General features: G+C 42.9%; 1 protein-coding gene across 1 annotated transcript in view; it reads left to right on the forward strand.

Moving 5' to 3' along the window:
- LOC149172570 (uncharacterized) overlaps positions 1 to 22,531 on the forward strand; it is an 82,509-nt gene that overhangs the window by 29,480 nt on the left and 30,498 nt on the right. The window contains 1 exon segment of the mRNA XM_089426377.1: positions 1,227 to 1,437. Within this exon segment, the coding sequence (XP_089282503.1) occupies positions 1,227 to 1,437 (211 nt within the window).

Here is a 22,531-nt window from a genome sequence, read left to right on the forward strand (position 1 = left end):
CCCTGGGGTCAATTTTGGGGTTAAAAACCCAAGTTTTGGGGCAAAAGGCCCGAAGTTTGTATAAAGAAATGTAAAGTATCTGCATTTTGTGGCCGCAGAGCGCGAATATATCTAAAGGCAAAAAGGGTTTTCCGCCCTTAGTCTAGGTAGTTTGTGTCAGTTTCTGAGATCCAACCTTGGTTCACAGACCGTGGGACTGTATAAAAAGTGGAGTAGAAGAAAAAATGAAGTAGAAGTACTTGATGAGTCTGTAAAGAGATAAGAGCGAGAGTCTTAGCATAGGAAGAGGCTCTGCAGCTGAGTGCGCAGAGGCCTAGGGTAGAAGTCTGCAGCTGAGTGCGCGGACCCCTGCAACTGTGTGTGCAGGGCAGATAGAGTCTGTATTGGGAATCTAAATCATCAATAAAGAGAAGTATTCTGAAATTACTGTGTACTTTCCATCTGTGTATGTGTTATTTTACTTCTGTTATAAATGTTGCAATTATGCTATGTTGAATACTGGGGTTATGAATTAATGCTATATTGATGCGTGAATCTATGTATTTCACTTTGTCATATGAACACAAGTAAGAATATATGTTTATGCAAAGATAACTGTAATACATGTTAAAGTTAACCAATACTTAAGCTAATCTGGGTAGACACAAAAGTAAGACTAATTACAGAAGCGCGTAAGCACCTGATCTATCTATTTAGGGTCCGTGAAGGATGATCAGAGACTTTCGTGGAGGCTCCAAGGATGAATAAGAGAAGTACATTGATAAGCCCTAAAGGGCTTATTGATCTGCACGAAGGTAGAGCGAAGGTCTAAAAACCAACATCATAACCATCTCAGGGTGCAGAAACTTGGTTCCTGCATCCCCCCATACTACTTCGGGTGAGACTTCAGTCTGCGCTCCGCTGATTGATGCCGAAAAGAGGCAGTAGTGTAGGGATTTGCTTGGCTGCTTAATGTTGAACCTGGGTTAGGGCCCGTCAAGAAAACAAATGGTTCCGTTGCAAGGACTGGGATATGCATAACGAGATGTGTGATGTCGTATCATTGGAATCCAACTAAGAAAGAGATTGAAAACTAGTTGGATAGAAAGATCCACGACTTCATGGTGCAAGAGAACAAGAATCCGTGATTGATGAAAGAATAGTGGTTGGACAGATATCTGTACACAGAAATACACAAAATCTTTTTTTGTTCCTTCTCGGTTGAGTTATACGAGTGGATTGCGAAGTTGGCAGATGGAAAAGGAAGGTGGAGGCTTGACAATCCGATTGTTTGGACACATGAGTTATTACGGAGATTGGAAGCCTTTGAAGATAAGATTGTGTGCATTGTTGACCATTGGCTCAACTGCATCATAGGAGGATTTGTGACAGAGTTCACGGTTGATACTTCTGTTAGTTACAATGAAGCAGAGCACCGCTTCTTTAAAGGACCGCGAGGTAAGTATTTGAAGTCACTAAATACTTGGATTAAGATGCTTTTGTGTGAAAAGTGAGTCATGCGGTTACCTTGATGTTTGGAGCTATGCGAAGTGGAAGGTATTTCAGGGATGGAGGAAGAAAAGGTCTTGAGTATAGCTCGCTGATTAAACCTCCTTTGAGTGACAACGAAGGAGTAGTGCAGTCTTCTCTGTTGAGTGCTATTCAACTAACAAGACAAGGGTTCCCGCGAATACCTACACTGCCCCCATCCTCGTCCCATCCATCCACACTGCCTCCATCCTCACCTCCACCACTCACCCCATCACCCACACCACCGCCACCTCCACCACTGTTCAACATGGTGAACTCCGTAAAGCTACCTATATTCAAGGGCATAGGGAATGAAGATCCTGACTAGTTTTTGTTCATCGCAAAGGCTGTGCGGGAAGCTGAGGGTATCACAGATGACCAAATGAGGAAAGCCACACTGGTTAATGCTTTGCAGGACCATGCACTAACGTGGTACATTAAGTACAGTACTGATAACCCAACGTCCACATTGGCAGATATCCAGGCTGCGCTGAATAGAGAATTCAGTAGACCTAAGTCTCAAGTGCAATCAATTGTGGGATTCAAGGAGATCATGATGAAGCTTGGGGATACGCCTTGGGATTTGGATCAAAGTTTGAAGTGTACGATCCGTGAAGCCAACATGAACCTAACTGATGGGCAGCACGCGAATGGTTCGTGGCCTCACTCCTGCCCCACCTAAGGGTTGCGTTATCACAATAGAAGATTGGGACCCGGGAAGAATCTCTGGAAATCGCAATGAGACTGCATGAGACACCAATGCAGGATGCTAATATGCGGGTTCAGCAGATTCATGCGCAGTTGCAGAACCTTTTCCTTGAAATGAAAAGTTTGAAGAAAGACTGAATAGCTCGGCCGGAGGTGCACGAAGAAGTTTGGTGCCTAAAATGCACAGGTCAGGGGCATGATAAGGATCATTGTCCAGTCTTTGTGAAATATGTTGCAGTAGGGGGACCAATGCCTCTAAGGCCGGAAGCTGCAACGAGGCCAAGTGCAGGGCCCGCGCTATTATGTGCCATATGCCAAGTCGATGGGAACATGTGACTAACAACTGCCATTTGCTGCATAAATTTGTACAGACACCACAACAAACCTTCTGCAATTTCTGTCAATTGGTAAGTCATGACGAGCGAAATTTCCCTAGCTACGAATTAATGATGGACAAGACACCTGCATACATGGTGTAGGTAGAAAATCGGCCTCCAGACCAAGGCATTGGGCGAATGCGAGGTGAGTATCAGGGGTGCGGATGAGACCGAGGTGGAGGGGGGCCTGGTAGAGGCCGAGGGCAGCTTATTTGTTACAATTGTGGAGGACCAGGATACTACACGAGGGACTGTCTGAATCTGACGTGACTGTCATACCACTACTGTTCTCAGTTTGACCATGCGATTGAGGATTGCCTTGTATTGTTGGTTAAGATTAGTGAAAATGGGGCGCAACCTCCGCACCCGACACAAAACCTCCAGATGATGAGGGCCGAGCCTCGCGAGGAAGACCCTAAGGTAAACATTACGTTGCGGAGCAGAACGACGACTAGGGAGGATAAAGGGAAGCAGCCTGCAGAAGGTGAATGGGTCCACAGAGCACTAGAAAAGGAGATTGGGTTTGATTTGGAGTGTGTGAAAGAAACATTTATGGAAGCAAAGAAAACCTTCGCTAAGGCCTCTACCTCAGGAAGTGAGGAGAAACCAGTTGAAGAAATGGACCCATCCATGATTACCATGTTCTTAGAGATCTGCATGAAACTGCTCCGCGATAGTAAGGTTGTGAAGGGCCTACAGGAACTAATCAATCGGTGCACTGGAAAGGATGGAGCTACTGGAAAACCATGCGTAGTTAGAAAGCTTGGAAAGAATAAGGCAAGGACTGGGTGCAAGATGAGGCTCACTGCGCAGATAGGGGAATACGAAATGGACCAAGTTATCTTGGATCTGGGGTCCGATGCGAATGTTTTGCCAAAGAAAACATGGGAAAGAATGGGGAGACCTGCGCTCCAGTGGTCTCCAATCTAGTTAAGGATGGTGAATCAACAAAAAATTATCCCAATGGGGAGGCTGCAAGGGGTGATAGTTGACATCGAAGGCATGAGTGAACTGGTAGATTTTGAGGTAATAGAGATTGTGGATGATAGCAATCCCTACCCTGTGCTCCTTGGAATTGATTGGGCCACTGACATGAATGGGGTAATCAACCTGAAGAAATGAAAGATGATATTTCAAAAGAATTCGCTCCGTGTAGTGGTGCCACTAGATCTTGCAGAAGGACCGCGCTATACAGAACCAGTCCGTGATTATGAAAGCGATGACGATTTGGACCAGATTATAAGATAACAACGTGAGACCAGGATTGGGTAAATCCGACAGCAGATGGGCATATTGCATGGGACCGCGAGAGATCCTGATCATCAGATTCATACGAATAATTAGAGCACTGGCAGAACTAGCTGCATGAAGTATCTACGCTGCGTTGTAATATGATGACCAAGTCATTGCACTGCATGTCATCAGAAGTAAGGAATTTGCCTCACTATGATGGGCTAATTGATGTTGATCGCTTTTTGGATGCATTTGAGAGAGAAGTGTCGGAGAAGCATTGCTTCCAGGCCTTGGACTGGGTACTGCGTGCTATGCTCGCAAGATGGTGGGGTACGCACAAGGATAATTTTGGTGATTGGCGCAACTATAGGAGGATGATGAGAATACATTTTGGATAGCTGAAAGTGCGGATGAAAAATAAGTATGATGGAAGGGATGATCCTTGTGATCACCTCGCCAAATGGACTAAGGCTTATGGAGTAGAGCCCCAGCCTGAAGGGGTGCATCTGTTTTGTCATACCCTGGATGTTGTGGAGCGATAAAAAGGTGTCTTGTGAACTCCTAATTACCTCACATTAATTATCAACCCAGGGACGACTTTTTATTTCAAGAGTGTACTCTGTCTGAGGCGGCTATTTACTTAAGAGTAATGTTTCGCGGTATAGTGCTTAAAATGCAAAAGTAAATGAATGCCTGAAAAAGAAATCTAATTGAAACAGCAAGAAACCGAAATGTTCCAAACTAAAATCATTCATTCAAATAACCATCAATCGAGGATACAGTTGCAATAACTCATTCCTCTAGAAATTGATGAAGGAAAAGGAATTAGAGTATGGATCATGGATCTGGGAGCATAATAGCGTCTGCTGTGTCTCACGACAGCCTTGATCCTCCTCCCACACTAAAACAGTAAATGCAAGTAAATGGAATGGAAATTAGAGCATGGACCAAAGATCTGGGAGCTAAGCAGCGGCTTGCTGACTCACTACAGCTTTAGACCTTCTCTCACACCAAAGCAATAAAGGCAAGTAAATAAATCAGCAGAAAGTAAAACGGAACGGCGAAATGGAAATGGGACAGCAATAAATGATACAGCAGTAAAATGGAACAGCAATAATCAAATGGAACAACAACAATCAAATGGAACAACAATCCTTAATGAATTATGAAACAACAACTATCACCCGTATGTACATGATTTACATTAATATAGCAATCTGAAAGTATTGAATGATATGATTACGTTTCTGAACAAATTAATATTGTCTTCAAGCCTCACAAATACTTATTTTATATGAATCCAATGATGATAACATTTATACAAATATCTTGCTATGGAAATAGATGCAATTCAAATAGATTCACTTCGCGTAATACAGAGACACGAGTTAAAGAACTTATTCAGATTCAGATATTAAGTATAAAGCATAGTCTATCATATGAAAGATATATCAGATTACTGAAACAAGAGAAATAAGCAAACCACACAAATCACCGTATGATACAAAGGCAAGTGTCCTCCGGAGCCGGGCCCTTAGCTGCCGATGGTACACCGCCTTAGATTACTCCAGACGCAGAGACGGAATGAACACCAAGTCTTTTATATTAATTGCATCCACAAAAGTATAACAAAGTCAGGTCTCAATGAGACTCAGCGATCAAAGTTTATTCCGAAAGTGTAAAATTACAAAAACAATCCCCTCCTCCTCTGATCTTTGGTTTCATTTAAATAGAGAAAGATCAGAGCATAGATAATTACAACATGATAAATTTGGGTTGATTCTAACCAGATGATCAACAAGAAAATATCTTCCCTCTCATCTCTTCAACAAAAGCAAGACGAATTTGGGTTTACAGCTGAGATTTGGAGGGCGGCCGCAACTGCAAATCTGAGAAAATCATGCTCAAAGAACCCTGCGTTTCTCCCTGTACAAGCTGAATTTGGGCAATCTGTTCTTTAAGAAGATAATTGGGCCCATTTTGGACAAAACCCATGTTCCGGATTTTCCAAATTCGTCTTCATTTGCTCAGAATCTCAACCGCAAAACTGTCACTCCTTAAACCAGCGAATTTCTGAGTTGGCAGATTTAAAAATCAAATCTTCAATCTGGAAGTTACCTTGGCAGCTAAAAATGGTAAATAATGTTACAACCAACTTATTAGCACTATCATTGGTAAAATAATGCATAATCATCAATTTATTAGAAATAAAGGAGAATAAATAATATTTATTCATGAGAGCATAAATAATTAATAAAATGGATTTAAATGATAAATTATAATAAATTACATGATGAAGAATGGTAGAAATGGGTGAAATAAACGTTCACAAGTGACAATAATAATGGTATATTAACGACTCTACAGATGTCATACCAATGAATTGGTACTTGGAAACAGAGCTCCGCCATGGCACTAAAGAATGGGACATCTTGCGCTAGGGGGTTTATAATGACGTTTAGCTTTGAGGATGGGTTTGATTGTATTGATGTGGTGCTACAAGAGGTTAAATCAACGATATTTAGGATACCACGGGATCCTTTGGACCCGATTCAACCCGATTGGACTACCTAGCTGAACGACGCACTGTAATCCTATAACGTGACCACTGAAGAAGAAGACAAGGATCCCAGAAAGATTACTATTCCAAAAACCGAGGGTCACTGCGAGGTTGAAGGTCCACAAATAGTGGATCTAGACATAACCGCACCGTTGAAAACTAGGCAGGTCAACATTGGCACAAAGGCAGAGCTGAAATTTGTAAGGATTGGGGACTATTGGGATGATGCGATAGTAAACAAAGTCACTGAGCTCCTCTGCGAATATTAGGATTTATTCCCCACGAAGTTTTATGATCTGAAGGGAATAATAGGAGACCTGGGTTTCATGAAGATCACCTTGGAACCAGACGCGAAACCTGTAAAACAAAGACCTTACTACCTTAATCCGAAGTATAAGGAAATGGTCCGCACTGAGTTAGATAAGATACTCACGGCAAGAATTATTGAACCAATGGAAGAATATGATTGGGTAAGCTCGATAGTGGTTCAGGAAAAGAAACAGAAAGAAGAAATAAGGATATGCGTGGATCTTTGGAAATTGAATGATGCTTGTGTGCATGATCCTTTCCTGACCCCGTTCACTAATGAGGTCCTAGACAATGTAGGTGGCCAAGAAGCATACTCTTTCACTGATGGGTTCTCTGGATACCATCAGATCAAAATCGCGCCTAAGGATAGAAGAAACATTACGTTCATGACTAAATGGGGATGTTTTTAGTACACCTTAATGCCTTCTGGGCTAAAAAATGCGCCAGCAATCTTTTTGCGTGTAGTCATTGCAACATTCAAAGACTTTATTCATAAATTTATGGAGGTATACTTTGACGATTAGACAGTGTTTGGATTGGTCAAGTGCCATGTGACAAGTCTGCACTTGATACTAGATACATGTTGGAGATACCAAATTGCGCTCAATATGAAGAAGTGTTTGTTTTGTGTCCCTTTTTCAATCCTAATGTGTCATGTGGTATGCATACAAGGATTGATGGTAGACCCAGTGAAGATCGTGGTGATAATCAACTTGGAGGAGCTGAGGAATGTGAAACAGCTACGCTCAACTCTAGGGCATATCAGATACTATAGGAAGTTCATCAAGAGCTATACCTAGGTCATCGCGCCTATGGAGAAATTTTTGAAAAAGGATGCTACGTTCTGTTGGAATGATGAATGTCAGAAGAGCTTAGATGTGCTGAAAGAGAAAATGGTCACTGCACCGATCTTAGTCTTCCTGGACTGGAAGAATGATTTTCATGTGCACGTGGACGCATCATGTATTGTACTGGGGGCCGTGTTGACATAGGCCAATGAGGGAGAACTTGATCGCCCTTGTAGTGTTCGCAAGTAGGAAGCTGTCTAAAGCAGAGAACAAATATTCCACAATAGAGTGCGAAGGATTAGATATGGTGTACGCGCTCCAGAAGTTCAGGCACTATTTGTTGGGCAAACACTTTAAGATGTATATAGATCATTCCGTGTTGAAGTACCTGGTCAACAAGCCTGTGTTGGGGGAGAAAATATGTAGGTGGCTGTTGTTGTTCTAGGAGTATGACTTTGAAGTTATTGTGAAGTCAGGATGACTGAATGTAGTACCTGATCATCTGTCATGCATTGAAACGGGAGAGGAACCTACTAATTTGGAGTAAGGGCTGCTTGATTAACAGCTCTTTGCGATACGTGTTGCGAACAGTCACTTTGAAGATATCTTCCACTTCCTAACAACAGGATCGACTCCGGAAGGTTATACAAGTCAACAAAAGAAGGAACTAGTAGTGCATGTGGTAGACTTTTCTATCATTGCAGGGCACTTGTACATAATGGGGACAAATGAAATATTGCGACGTTATGTGCCTGACTTTGAATGAAGCAGCATCCTCGCTGAGGCTCATGGAGGAGTTACAGGAGGAAATTATGCAGGGAAAGCAACAATGCAGAAGGTTCTACGTGCTGGGTTGTAGTGGCCAACTGTGACCACGAATAGTGTCTATGCAGAACTGTTAATCCCACTAAGGCTGGTAGCTACCTTAGAAACAAACAAACTAAAACTACTTTCGTTTTCCTTTATGAGAGATAGATGAGAGAAGAATAAAGGAGACCAACCTCTGTCTTGTGCTTGGTTCCTTGTTCGATCCCTCTCCCTTCTGATAGATCTTTTGCTACTCGCTTCCTTGTCCACCCAGCTTCACAGGGTACCTGTAGAATCAAAGCAGCATAATACCATCCAAGAACATAGATCTATTATCATAAACAATATAGGATCAGATGTACATTGACCACACAAATGCATAAAACATTAATCATACAAGCATGTGGAGGAAAACTTGAATAGCTTTATTGATAATCAAGAAAGAGCCAAGAGAATTACAACCAATTGTTCTAACCCAACATCATCCTCTCAGAAAGAAGCCCTTCTTCACCTCATGAAAAGCTTAGATCACCCAACACTATGATATTGCACCAAGAAACCAGCAACACTTCCTTACAAGATGAAAAATTCCAGCCTCTGGATCTTTGGGATGAGGGATCCGTATATAGATGTCTGCAAGGGAGGTGAGTCAGCTTGAGATTTGATTAGTGTCTTCCCTCTGGTAGTTCTTGATTCCACTTGGAGATTGATGATCTCTTACTCATACCTGGTCGAATTCAGAGAGGCAAGTGTCAGAGGAGAAGTTTCTGGAAGATTCCATGCTTCTCCACCTTGCGGATTGACCCTGCTATTTGTCCCTTCTCGCCCATCCCACCCCATAGAAGGGCTTTTTGACATACAACGCACCTACTGTGTGTATTTAGGTGGGATGCAACGCACTTTTCCTATGGAGCAGGTGAGATGGTCCAGTTTTGACCAGTTCTAAGTAGTTTTTCATGGAGAACTTCTGGGAGATGCTGTAATTAGTTGACCTTGTTCTTCTAGGGGTTGGAACAACACCTTTGGGGACTTAGGAGCCCTTGGTTTATGGACATTTATGCTTGGGGTTGCAGTGCCCAAAAATGTCTATAACACCAACCCTGGATAAGGATTCGAAAACATATTGTAGGGCATGTTGGAGAGGTAAATCCCCTCTACGGATAGAGGCGATCCCTACTAGCCCAGAATGGGTCTAGCAACAATCAATCAATGCTACTGTGCAAGTTCCTAATTGCAAATAAAAGAGAGGTAATGAACACCTACTTGGATTCCAACGCTATTGTTTGATGAAGAGATGCCGCTCTCGCTCCTTCGCTCTGGCCGGTCACGATCCTCCACGATCTCCGTGAATAGATACCTGCACACACGAAGAGAAATGCAAACACAAGCGTGAAATCTAATAAATGCAATTATACATCAGTCAGAAAGGATGTAATTCACATTAACCATTACAAAGACAAATGAGAATGGAACCATAACAGTAGTCATCTATTATTAATCAATAACAGAGAAAGGTACAACCAAAGTTCTGACGCTGAGTCCTTCTGTAGAGGGTCCAGCCAGCAAGTCTCTTAAGCATTCACCCTTGAAGGTAGATTCTCCCAAGACAAAATTCTCTCTCACACAAGCAATACTCACAGCCTTCTTTAAGCTTCCTCTAGCAAATCCACACTTGTCACACCAACTACCTACTAGCAGCAGCACTCTAAGCACTATGAATTCCACACTATCCAAACTAGCTGCTCATGGCAATGGTAGAGGCTTAAATAGGAGGAGGAGTCCCCATGAATGGTGGGAGGATGAGCTTATCTTCAAGGAAGGTGGTTTCAAATGACGAACAGACATGCCCTAGAAGGGAGGGCGATACCCACAAGGCCAACAACCAAGTCTGGAGTCATCTGGAAGGCTGGCTGTTGGAACAAATTCGCCCAAACTAGATCAGCGCGGGTATATAACTGAACTGTAGCGCTGACAGCGCATCTTAATAACGGAGCAGGCTGTGTCAGCGCGGCTTAATACTTTCATAGGATGCGTTGGCTCATGAAATTCGACCAGCACGGAAAACCCGTGTGCTTCCGCGCTGGCGGCGCATCAGTTACATTATCAACCACCAGTCAGCGCGGTTATTTTAATAACAGTCACGCTGATGAAATAAAATTTGGCAAAGTGGGTCATTTGGCCAGTTTAGAGAGCATGAGCATGGTGTATTTGATTTCATGACACAGTAGGGAGACTGACAGGGAGACAGTGACAAATTACTGCGTAACAGATGCCCCCTAAAGCATGAAACCCGAGAGAGTGGGAGGGGTGAAATGCTTTACAAAACTGCTGAACTGGAACACCACCAGGAAGGACCTGCACGTATGTACAACTGATATCTCGATTACATGTAGTCTAGGCATGGGCGCAGCCATCCAAAAGACATTCGAAGAAGGTCTGCGGTATGGACGCAGCCACCCAGCTGAAGAGACCATGATGATAAGAAGGTGTGGTCGTAGCCATCCCAAAGACTCAGGTATGGGCGCAGCCATCCATCAATGAGTCATGCAATAACAATCCACAAAATCACAGCCTGGTTCGCAACAGACAAAAACCAGGGTCTTGCGCTCCATCCCAACCCGAACAAAGTACAAGTCCAAGCATGTGAATACATGAGCTGAAGTCGAACATGCATGAACATCGTCTGATTACCAGCCAATAATGAAAACTGTTAACAGACGCGAGAGGTACCACCAATAATGGCAATGGTCCTCAAGGTACTTATAGGTACAATCCGCGGCGTGTGAATCAATGAGCTGGTGTCGAACACCCGCAGAATCATTCGAGCGGAGGCCAATGATGAAAACCTCATGTCGAACACGAAGAACCTGCCATTGAGGCATGCAGGCTCTAAGGCACCTGAAGGGAGTCTCTAGGTCACTTTCCTGGATAATGAGCTGAAGTCGACAGGAAGTAACCTTGATCGAAGGTGGGCCATGATGTTTCCCACATCATCGACACGAGACAGAGAAGGATAAAATATTTTGTGCGAGACATCAGAGGGAGGTGGTAAGCTTGCAGAGGCCAACTTCTCTTGAACATATCGGCGGCACAACAGCGGATTTGGCAGTATCTGACATCAAATGAGCAGAGGTCATGGTGACAAGGCAATGAGCAGATGAGAGGTCAAAATAGGATAACCCAAACCCACGGAGGCTAGTGTAAAACAAGATGAGAAATCCCCACCCAGACACGAATGCAGACGAGTGCCATGTTCAAGAGCGACATACTGCCGACACGACCATTATTACAGTTTCATTTTCCCCACCATTTCTGGCAGGTACCCCGATTATTTTTGGAGGACAAGCTTGACGGGGATAGCATATGCTTGGGAAGGCGTCATTTCGACGATGTCCGATGTCATTAAATTTTAACGAGTCTGACAAAGGAAAAACTCGGCGTCTTTTCTTGTTTAGAGAGTCTGAAAAGACAGCAGAAAAGAAAACTCCAGGGGGGTCCTTTTTTGTAAAGTTGTGTCTCTCGAGCCCGAAAAAGTATAAAACAATGCTCGAAAGAACTGCCCGACCAGTATGATCAAGGAGTACTTTTCGTGAATAGTGACTTCGACCCGAAAAAGTAAAAAAGCGGTCGGAAGTACGTCGTTTTAGAGCCAATAACGAGTGCGAAACGACAAACACCCGGCAATCTTTTTAAGTTAAACGGTCGAAAAAAGAGCTTTAAAAGCGACCGCCTCTCGTTCCGTTTAACGAGTCGAGAGGGAACCCGGCAATATTTTCTTACTTTATGTCGGAAAAGAGCTTGAAGACAACGTTTTTTGGGACCAAGTGTTCATAGAATCGTTGCGACCACGTCGGTTACTAGAACCTGCACAAAAACACCACCCGCGTAAACCTGTTCGACATGTTAAAAAACATAGTAAAACATGCATAAAAGCATAATATAGCGACATTAGTGCTAAATCCATGGTAAAAACATGACAAAAACCCACATTTATAAAAAACCATAGTCAATTACAAATTTTTTACCATAAATAGGGGGGTAAAAGTCATTTTTACCATTGTTACCATTTTGAGTTGTGAAGAACGTTGTGGAGCTGCGAGGTTGACGGAGTGATTTCCATCCCGTGCGGACACCGTTCATCCGGCAGCTTGTTCCAGGTAGGTTCTCCTCCCCCTGCGCTTTAATTTGAGTCTTTCTGAGAGCAATTCCACGGTGGGAAGTGGCCCTTTGGGCAAATTCTTTGAGCTCTAATGCGCTCTCGGTCAGCGCGGATATCCTCATCGGGTCCGCGCTGATCGATTTATTTTACACACACCACCACCCGGGTCAGCGCGGAAAACACGTGTGCTTCCGCGCTGACCCAGGAAGAAAAACACTGGGGCGCCATTATCAGCGCGACTGTTTTAAAAACAGCCGCGCTGACGCCGTGAAATTTGATTTTTAAAAAATTGAACGTGCAAACTTCAACGGTTAGGGTCTTAATATTTTTCTATGGTCTTGCAGGACATAATGGCCTTTGTTTGGCAAGAGAGAGCTCACGATGACGAGGATATAGCCGCTTATGCCATTGCGGAATGCCGAAATGCAATGCGGGCATGCGGGTTCTTAAAATTCTTCCTCACTCCGCGCCTGAGGGCGCAACCTGATCTTCTCGAGCTCTTAATCAGAGCTTGGAACCCAGTCGACGGAAAATTCACAATCCGTGGCCGGGACATTGAGTTTGACTCCACGGATATCTATTTTTTGACTGGATTGTCACGCCGGGGCCAGATGCCCATCCTGGAGGGGCAACGGCCCAGCGGTGAGACCCTTGACCAGCTCATGGCTCGAGTGTGCCCACGGGCTGTTAAAACACGGAGTGGGAAGGTTGGTATTTCGACGGTGGACGACATCGTTCTTCGCACCATACTCTTCATGGTGACACGGGCAGCGGGTTCTTTGGCCAATCATGAGGCCTCAAAGACCCATCTACTACTGGCTCTTGAGTGCTTACAGCCCACCGTTTTTAACTGGGCAGCAGCAGTGACGACCAGCATGAAGAGGCAACTGAGCAACTGTCAACGCGGAGAGTCGAAGCAGTTTGCTTATGGGTCGCTCTTACTTCCGCTCATGCTGGAGCGGGTGCCGGCCCTACAGCTACAGGACATGGTCGTGGATCCACCCAGAGGTCCCCGGGAGACGAGGGCCAGTCGATGGGGCCGTGTCATGCCGCGCAGAGGTGGTGGTCGCCCAATGGCTTGGGGAGTGTATTTTCGAGAGTGGCTGGATCGACAGGTCATTTTCGTAGAGTACTGGCCATATGCCGGAATCGACTTCCGCAGTGATCCCGACATGCCACTGCCCGCGGGAGAGCATTGGGACGATGGAGGTATGACACTTGATCTCATTTTAATTTTTATCTTTTGTAATGTTTTTAATTTTTTCATGTACATGTCTTGATGAATGCTATGATGTGTAGATGTGGGACCCGCGAGACCCCTTGGTCTAGCCCCAGAGGCACGGAGAGAGGGACAGGGCGCTGGAGCCCTAGCCTTGGCTCCTCCAGGAGTCAACACACTAGAGATTGTGCTACAGAACCTTGAGGGTTTGCTGGCGGGAGTGCCAGATTACCAGGGGATCGAGGAGGTCCCCATAGCTTCTCAGATCCACACAGTGGGGGTGGAACCTAGGATGCACCGCCTTTTGAGGCGGGTGGCATAGGCAGTCGTGTGTTACAGAGAGCACAACCCAACACAGTAGACATCTAGGTTTTATTTCCACTGATGTTTTTTGAGAGACACGTGTCTCAGATGTACTGAGAACATCGGCCTTACTTCAGACATATACACTTATTTTTGAGCGCCTTAGTGTGCCACACGATATATATATATACCGATTTTGGATGGATCTTTTACATATGATGATGTTTTATATGCTATGCAAATGTCTAACACAAATGTGATCTTAATTGTATCAGTTGCACAACATGCGATCCACATATTTTCATTTTTTATGCAAGCTTAAAAACACACATGCAAACACACATGCAAACTATGCTTGAAAAATAATTTATATATGCTTATTCTATGGTCTTATTATGCTTTCTATGTCTTCTTGTATGATGTTTATCTATTACGCAAATGTCTGTCTAACACATGGTTTGCCAATGCATCAGTTAACGTGTTTAATCGTCTTGGAATGTGTTGATATGTGATGTAATCAAAATTCCTTTCCAACAATCTTACACGTAAATACAACCTTAGAATGCGTTGGTCTCTGACGGAATATCGCCCGTTGAGTTGATGGACGACAAGTTGAGAGTCTAGGTTCACCACCAATGCACGAATGCCGAGGTCAACTGCTTCGGCAAGTAATTCAATTACAACACTGTATTCGGCAACATTGTTGGTGGTACGACCCAAGCACACGCCTTGAAGATCTAGCAACTCGCCGTGAGGATCGTAGATCGCCCACGCCGTAGAAGACAAATTGCAAGTGCTATGGCAGGCGCCATCGGCGAAACCAACATAAGGTGTACTAGACATCTTGTTATGAAACCAGCTCACAAAAAGATAGAAAAGAGAGATCCACGAATTAGAATTCAGCCTCTTCGAGGGGGCAACCTCCTTTACATTACATAAATGAACAATTCTTGGATGATACAAATGACAAAACCTCCTTTCTATATATAGGAGTCTAAGGAGTCACAATATAATCCAGCCGACCTAACAATAATAATATAAAGCCACAAAAATAACAATAGAGGGATTCTATGGGGCACAGAAATAACAATATGGGGGTAATAGGGGCACAACAATATAAATAAGGGGTATAACTACAATAGTAATGGGGTAATCACTAGTATTATAGGGACCCAACATGCCCCTCTCCTTCAAAAAAGTGTTGTCCTCAACGCTTGAGTAGTTCTGGATACTTCTGCATAAAATTCTCATCCTCCCATGTGGAATCTTCAGCGGATAAGTTCTTCCACTTGATAAGATACTCTGAAATTGATCGATTTCGTAGCTGTCGAGTTCTTGTTTCTGTGACTGCTTCCGGTTCCAATATAATTTTTCCTTCCTCGTCAAGTTCTGGCAATATTGTTTGAATTGGGAGCTTGTCACCTATAACCTTCTTTAAACATGAAACATGGAAAACTGGGTGCAATCGAGAAGCTGCAGGAAGCTCCAATTTGTATGCCATAGTACCAATCTTTTGCAACACCTTGTACGGACCATAATACTTTGGTGATAATTTATTATCCTTCTTAGCTTGCTTTAGGGACATTTGCTTATATGGTTGTAGCCGTAGGAATACCCAATCACCTACATCAAAACTTCTTTCACTGCGATGTTGATCTGCCTGTTGTTTCATTCTATTTTGTGCCAACACGAGGTTATCCTTTAAGAGTTGGAGGACTTGTTGTTGATGTTCGATGTGATGTTCCACTGCCTGAACCTTAGAATTTTCTCTTAAATATGATGTGATGGATGGTGGTTGATACCCATAAAGTGCCATAAATGGGGTCATTTTTGTTGCTGTATGGAAGGAAGTGTTATACCACCATTCAGCCAGAGGCAACCATTTGACCCATTGTGTCTGTTTATCAGATACAAAGCAACGAAGATATCCTTCCAAACATTTGTTTACTATCTCAGTTTGCCCATCAGATTGAGGATGATAAGATGAGCTATGAGCTAACTGAGTACCAAGACAAGAAAATAATTCTGTCCAAAAATTTCCAGTGAAAATGGGATCTCTGTCACTTACAATAATCTTTGGGTTTCCATGTAGCTTTTGAACTGTTTCCATAAATGCAGTAGAAACTGTACTGGCTTTAAATGGATGTGATAATGCACAAAAGTGTGCATACTTGGTAAGTCTGTCAACTACCACCATGATGACACTCTTTCCCTCAGACTTGGGTAAACCTGTGATAAAATCCATTGAAACCTCCTCCCAACGTTGGCTTGGAATGGATAAAGGTTGTAATAGACCCGGTGTCTTAATTGTTTCAACTTTATTTTGCTGGCAAACCAAACATTCCGCCACAAACTTTTGAATATCTGATTTAAGGCCATCCCAAAAAAATTCCTTCTTAACCCTGTGGTAAGTTTTTAAAAATCCTGAGTGCCCTCCTAAGGGAGAAGTGTGCAATTCCATAAGAATCTTTTGTTTTAGCTGGGAATTCTTACAGAGGTATAAGCGATCTTTGTACCATAACGAATCATTTTTCCAGCTAAATGTATCAGAAGTACTGGAATCTTGTTGTAGCTTTCGAATAAGTGCCCACACTTCTTCGTCATTCTTCCATTCCTCCCTTGCTTCGTTTATCCAATCTGGTTGGATAATAGAAATGGCACACAACAATGCTTCCACATCCTCATCCTTTCTTGAGAGTGCATCTGCCACCACATTTTGCTTCCCTTTTTTGTAGATGATTTCAAAGTCATAACCCAACATCTTTGTGACCCACTTTTGTTGCTCTTCAGAGGATAATCTTTGTTCTAAAAAGTATTTAAGGCTATCATGATCCGTTTTTACCTTGAAGTGTCTTCCCATTAGGTAGGGTCGCCATTTCTTAAGTGCATGGAGTATTGCCAACATTTCCTTCTCATAAATAGCTTTGCTTAAAAACTTTCCCTTGATTGGACGACTTTCAAAAGCAATGGGTCTTTCATCTTGCATTAGAACAGCACCAATTCCATTTCCTGAAGCATCACATTCCACAATAAAGGTTTTTGTGAAGTCCGGTGTAGCTAAGACCGGTGCTTGGCACATTGCCTCTTTAAGATGTTCAAAGGCCTTTGTTGCTTCCGGAGTCCATGAAAATGAATCTTTCTTCAATAATGTTGTTAGAGGTGCTGCTATTCTCCCATAATTCTTAACAAACTTGCGATAATACCCTGTCAACCCAAGAAATCCTCGCAGATGCTTTATGGATGTGGGGATTTTCCATTCCTTAATGGCTTTAATTTTGCTAGGGTCTACCTTAACTCCTTCATGAGATACAATATGACCCAAATATTCCACCTCCTGGACTCCAAAGAAACATTTGGATCTTTTTGCATATAATTGTTTCTCCTCCAATAGTTGTAGCACCCTGTCAACATGTTCAACATGATCCTTCCAAGACTTGCTGTAGATTAGTATATCATCAAAAAATACTAACACAAATTTTCTAAGGAATGGTTTGAAAATTGAATTCATCAAACCTTGAAATGTTGAAGGTGCATTGGTAAGGCCAAAAGGCATGACCAAAAATTCATAATGACCCTCATGAGTTCTAAATGCCGTTTTCGGAATGTCTTCAATCTTCATTCTGATTTGATGATATCCCGAACGAAGATCCAACTTGGTGAAGTAAATTGATCCATGCAATTCATCCAGTAATTCATCAATAACAGGAATGGGGAACTTATCTTTAATAGTGAGCTTGTTGAGCTCCCTATAATCTGGACACATGCGCCATGATCCATCCTTCTTGTGCACCAATACTACTGGAGCTGAGAAAGAACTTTGACTCGGTTGAATTATACCAGCCTCTAGCATTTCTGCAACCATACGTTCAATTTCACTTTTTTGGACATAGGGATATCTGTACGGCCTGATGTTTGGAGGAACACTTCCTGGAATCAGATGAATAGCATGATCATGATCACGCATAGGTGGGAGACCTTTGGGAGTCTCAAATACCTTGGAATGATTGTCCAAGACTTTTTGGAGATCTGGAGAAATAGATGATTCCAATGTGGAAACATCTAGCGAACATAATTGTGCAATTACACCTCTTTGCTCCTTTTTTAGAAGCTTTGTCATACCATTAGAGCTGATTATCTTTCCTGGTTTCCCTGCAATACCCCTTAATTCAACTTCCTTTCCTTCCACAGAAAATTTGATGAAAAGTTCTTGAAAATTAAAAGCTATTGTACCCAAGGATTGTAGCCATTGGACTCCTAGTACAACATCAGCACCTCCCATTGGAATGGAAAGCATTGGGCTAGTCAATACATATTCTCCCATGGATAGCTTGATATTATGGCACTTTCCAGAGCAATTTATTGTTCCTCCATTTGCAATCATCACTTGACACTCTGGTGCTGGATATAGGAAGCAATTCAATTCTTTTGCTACCCTACAATGAATAAAATTGTGGGTGCTTCCTGAATCAATCAACACTATTACCTTTTTCTTCTTGATTTGTCCTTCTATCTTGATGGTTTGAGGAGTGGTAATTCCCGCCAATGCATTACAAGATATGGTCGGATTTATTTGTTCTTCATCTAGGCTTTGTTCCTGGAATATATCCTCTTCTTTTGACCTTTCTTGCTCCTTTTCTTCTTCCTCTTCACAATCTATGTAGAATAATTTCTTCTCAGCACACTTATGACCTTTTGTGTATTTGCTATCACAATTGTAACAAAGCCCTTTTGCTCTTTTTTCTTCCAATTGTTGTGGTGTCAACCTTGTAGGTTGTGGAAGACTATGGGCAACAACACTTCCGTCTTTATAGTTGTGAATGGTATGCTTCCTAGTTGCCATAATTTTGCTTTCCATTTTTCTTGCTAACCTGAATGCCTTCTCTAATGAATCAGGTTCCCAAAGGCGCACATCATGTTGGATATTATCCTTTAAAGACCCTATGAACACATCAATCCTATGCTCCTCTGGAATATCTTTTACCCTTATGTTCAATTTTTGGAACTCCTCAATGTGCTCCATTATTGAACCCTTTTGTTTGAGACTTATCAATTGGCTAAAAAAAGTGTTGCTTTTTGTATCCTCATAATGTGCTATCAATTCTTCCGTAAAAATTGCCCAAGTGATAAATTGTTTACGAGAACAAAGCCATTGATACCATACAAACTGATTTGGTTCCAAATATAAAGTTGCCATACGTACCTTTTGTGTGTTTTGCACATTATTGAGATCGAAGAATTGCTCCATCTGTAATATCCATGTGGCGGGATCCTTGCCATCAAACTTCCTCATATCGATTTTTGGAACATGGTGAGTCTTCGATCCAACATTAGAGTCTATGGAATCATGATTAACATTTCTTTTGTTCTCATCATGAGTTTCCTTTACTACCTTTTCACCATTAGTGACCCTTTCTTGTAGCAACTTCTTCAATTCATCCATCTTATCATCCATGCCATCAATTTTAGCGTCCATGCCATTCACCTTAGCTTCCATGCCATCCATCTTAGCTTCCATGCCATCCATCTTAGCTTCCATGCCCTTTATCTTAGATTCCATGCCATTTATCTTAGATTCCACGCCATTTATCTTAGATTCTTATCTTAGCTTTTGTGAGCGTGACATTTGTTGCACTTGTTCTTGTAATTTTGATATATCATGTAGCATTTCTTCCTCTTCTTCATGAGTCATGCTAGAGCTTTCAGGTTCCTTACTAGGTGTTTGCATTTTCTTTCCTCGGGGCATCAGTTACCGATAATAATGCTTTACTATGCCCTTTGAATTCCGTTAAACCAAGCTTACACAAAAATTTAAAAAAAACTACACACCTTTTTTCACTTTATAGAAGCCTGATATTGAATCTGATGTATCTCTGTAATTTCGGATCATCCAGTTCTGAAATTGCTACCTGTAGTAGCCTTCTGCGTCCTCTTTCCAATGCCACAAGTCTGAGCCAAATTGGATTCTCCAAGGAAGAGTTATGTGAAATCTCCCACAGTGACTTGCTTTTAGACTGGTTCAGTAGAGCGAACTTGTACGACGTGCCACGAGTCACTGTTTCAACCTTTGAATCTGAAACACACCCACAAGAAACTACAGTCCGTCCTCTTTCTGTACCTTTTTACGAAATTTCAATCCGATCCTCAGAGAGAAAGTTATGACGATTTTCCCCAGGTCACCTGTTTTGAATGTAATTCAGGAGTCTGCAAAAAGACCACATTCCTCAGATCATATCTCCGAAAATATCGCGCGAAAAGCTCTGAAATTCGGACCCAAGGTTCAGCGCCAATTCTTCTCAAATGGGTTTTTTTTGCGACTTCTGAAACGTCACAGAAAAAAAGTTATAGCGAAAATGCCACGATGACCTGTTTGGAGCAGCGAAACCCTAGAATCCAAAGCTCTGATACCAAATGTTATGAAACCAGCTCACAAAAAGATAGAAAAGAGAGATCCACGCCTTAGAATTCAGCCTCTTCGAGGGGGCAACCTCCTTTACATTACATAAATGAACAATTCTTGGATGATACAAATGACAAAACCTCCTTTCTATATATAGGAGTCTAAGGAGTCACAATATAATCCAGCCGACCTAACAATAATAATATAAAGCCACAAAAATAACAATAGAGGGATTCTATGGGGCACAGAAATAACAATATGGGGGTAATAGGGGCACAACAATATAAATAAGGGGTATAACTACAATAGTAATGGGGTAATCACTAGTATTATAGGGACCCAACACATCTGCACAAGAAGCAGAGAACAAAATAAGAGGCAAACACGCCTTCACACCAAAGCAAAACAAGAAATCATGCACACATAACACACTTGCTAAGAACACACGTATGTACAAACTAGGTGCACGAAATCATGCATAGTATTTTTTCAAATAGAGCTCGTTGCGGGGCTTGTCGAGAGGATTTCCTTCGTAGTCGATCAGCTCATATGCCCCCTTTTGCAAAACTCTCTTCACAATATAGGGGCCTAGCCACATGGATTCAAGTTTACCTGCCCCCAGCTTATCCTTAGCTTGATCATAGAGCAGTACTAGATCTCCCTCAACAAAGGAGCGAGGTTGAATAGTATTATCGAAGTGAGCCTTAACCCTCTTCTTCTGCGCTTCAATAGCTAGAGAGGCTAAGTGACGAGTCTCGTCTAGCCATTCTAGATAAAGAAGTCGTTCTTCCACCGGAGTGGTGTTAGGAAGCAACTCGACAGCTAACTTTAACGAAGGAATCTCACACTCAACAGGAAGGGTGGCCTCCAGTCCATAAACAAGCTGAAAAGGAGTGAAACCAGTGGCGTCCTTCACAGAGGTCCGATAGGCCCACAAGGCGGGGAACAACATCAGATGCCAGTTAGACTTGTGCGTATTCACGGTACGTTGGAGCATTGTGATCAAAAATTTGTTCACAGCTTCAACTTGGCCGTTGGATTGAGGGTAATACGACGTCGAGCTATCTTGACGCAAGCCTAGCTGAGTCGTTAGTTCCGTCATCATGTTATTACGGAAATGTTTTCCGTGATATGTGACGATAGCCTGGGGACTCCGAACCGAGTAATGACATGACTAAACAAAAACTGCACCGCTGTGTAACCGTCTTCGTTCAATGTAGGCATCGCTTCGGCCCTTTTGGTGAAATAATCCACGACAATGATGATATACCCATGCCCCCCGGCCGAACGAGGGTTACAGGACGTATAATCGATGCCCCATTTGGCAAATGGACCTACGGTAACAACAGGGTGCAGTGGTGCAGGAGGTGCACGCATTTTCCGGTGGTAGACCTGACATTCATGACATGCACGGACGACAAGGATGCAATCCTTGAAGATAGAAGGCCAGAAATAACCAGCACGGAGGATTTTCTGGGCGGTGGCATATCCGGACATGTGGCTGCCACAAGCACCGGAGTGGCAGTCATTCAACACCCGCTCAGCCTCCTCGAGAGTCAAACATCGGCGGAGAATAGAATCAACGCCGAGGCGGTACAGGGTATCGCCAATAATGCGATAGGGTTGAGATTGGTGACGAATCCTCCGTCGAGCGTCTTTCGATACATTAGGACGGAAGGAAGACGTCTGCAAATATACTATGATGTCCCCATACCAAGGGTCGAGGGTGCTGATTAGAAACAATGTTTCATCCGGGATATGCTCTTCCGAACGAGATGGTGCAGAAGGGGATGGCAAAGAACAGAGCAATTCTGCAAAGACCAGAGATTTCTTAGACTTGGCAGCAATAAATTCCAAGTTAAACTCTTGTAGGATGACAATCCATTTCGAGTACTTTCCCCCTAACAGCTGACGCGACAAGATGTAGGTCATTGGGTTGCAGTCAGAAATCACGGTCGTAGTGCGCAACAGGATATAGTGCCGGAATCGTTGGACGGCGCAGACAGTTGCCAATGCCAACTTCTCGACATAAGCATATCGAGTTTCCGTATCCAAGAGATTGCGACTAAGGTAATAGATAACGTGCTCGTTGCCATCATCATCATCCTGCACAAGAACCATGCCGATGGTGGTGTCAGCGGTGGCTAGATAGAGAGTATAAT

The sequence above is a fragment of the Pinus tabuliformis genome, chromosome 4_2 (genome assembly GCF_031772625.1).
Source record: "Pinus tabuliformis cultivar Carrire ecotype Pingquan chromosome 4_2, CPIR1, whole genome shotgun sequence".
Taxonomy (NCBI): Eukaryota; Viridiplantae; Streptophyta; class Pinopsida; order Pinales; family Pinaceae; genus Pinus; species Pinus tabuliformis.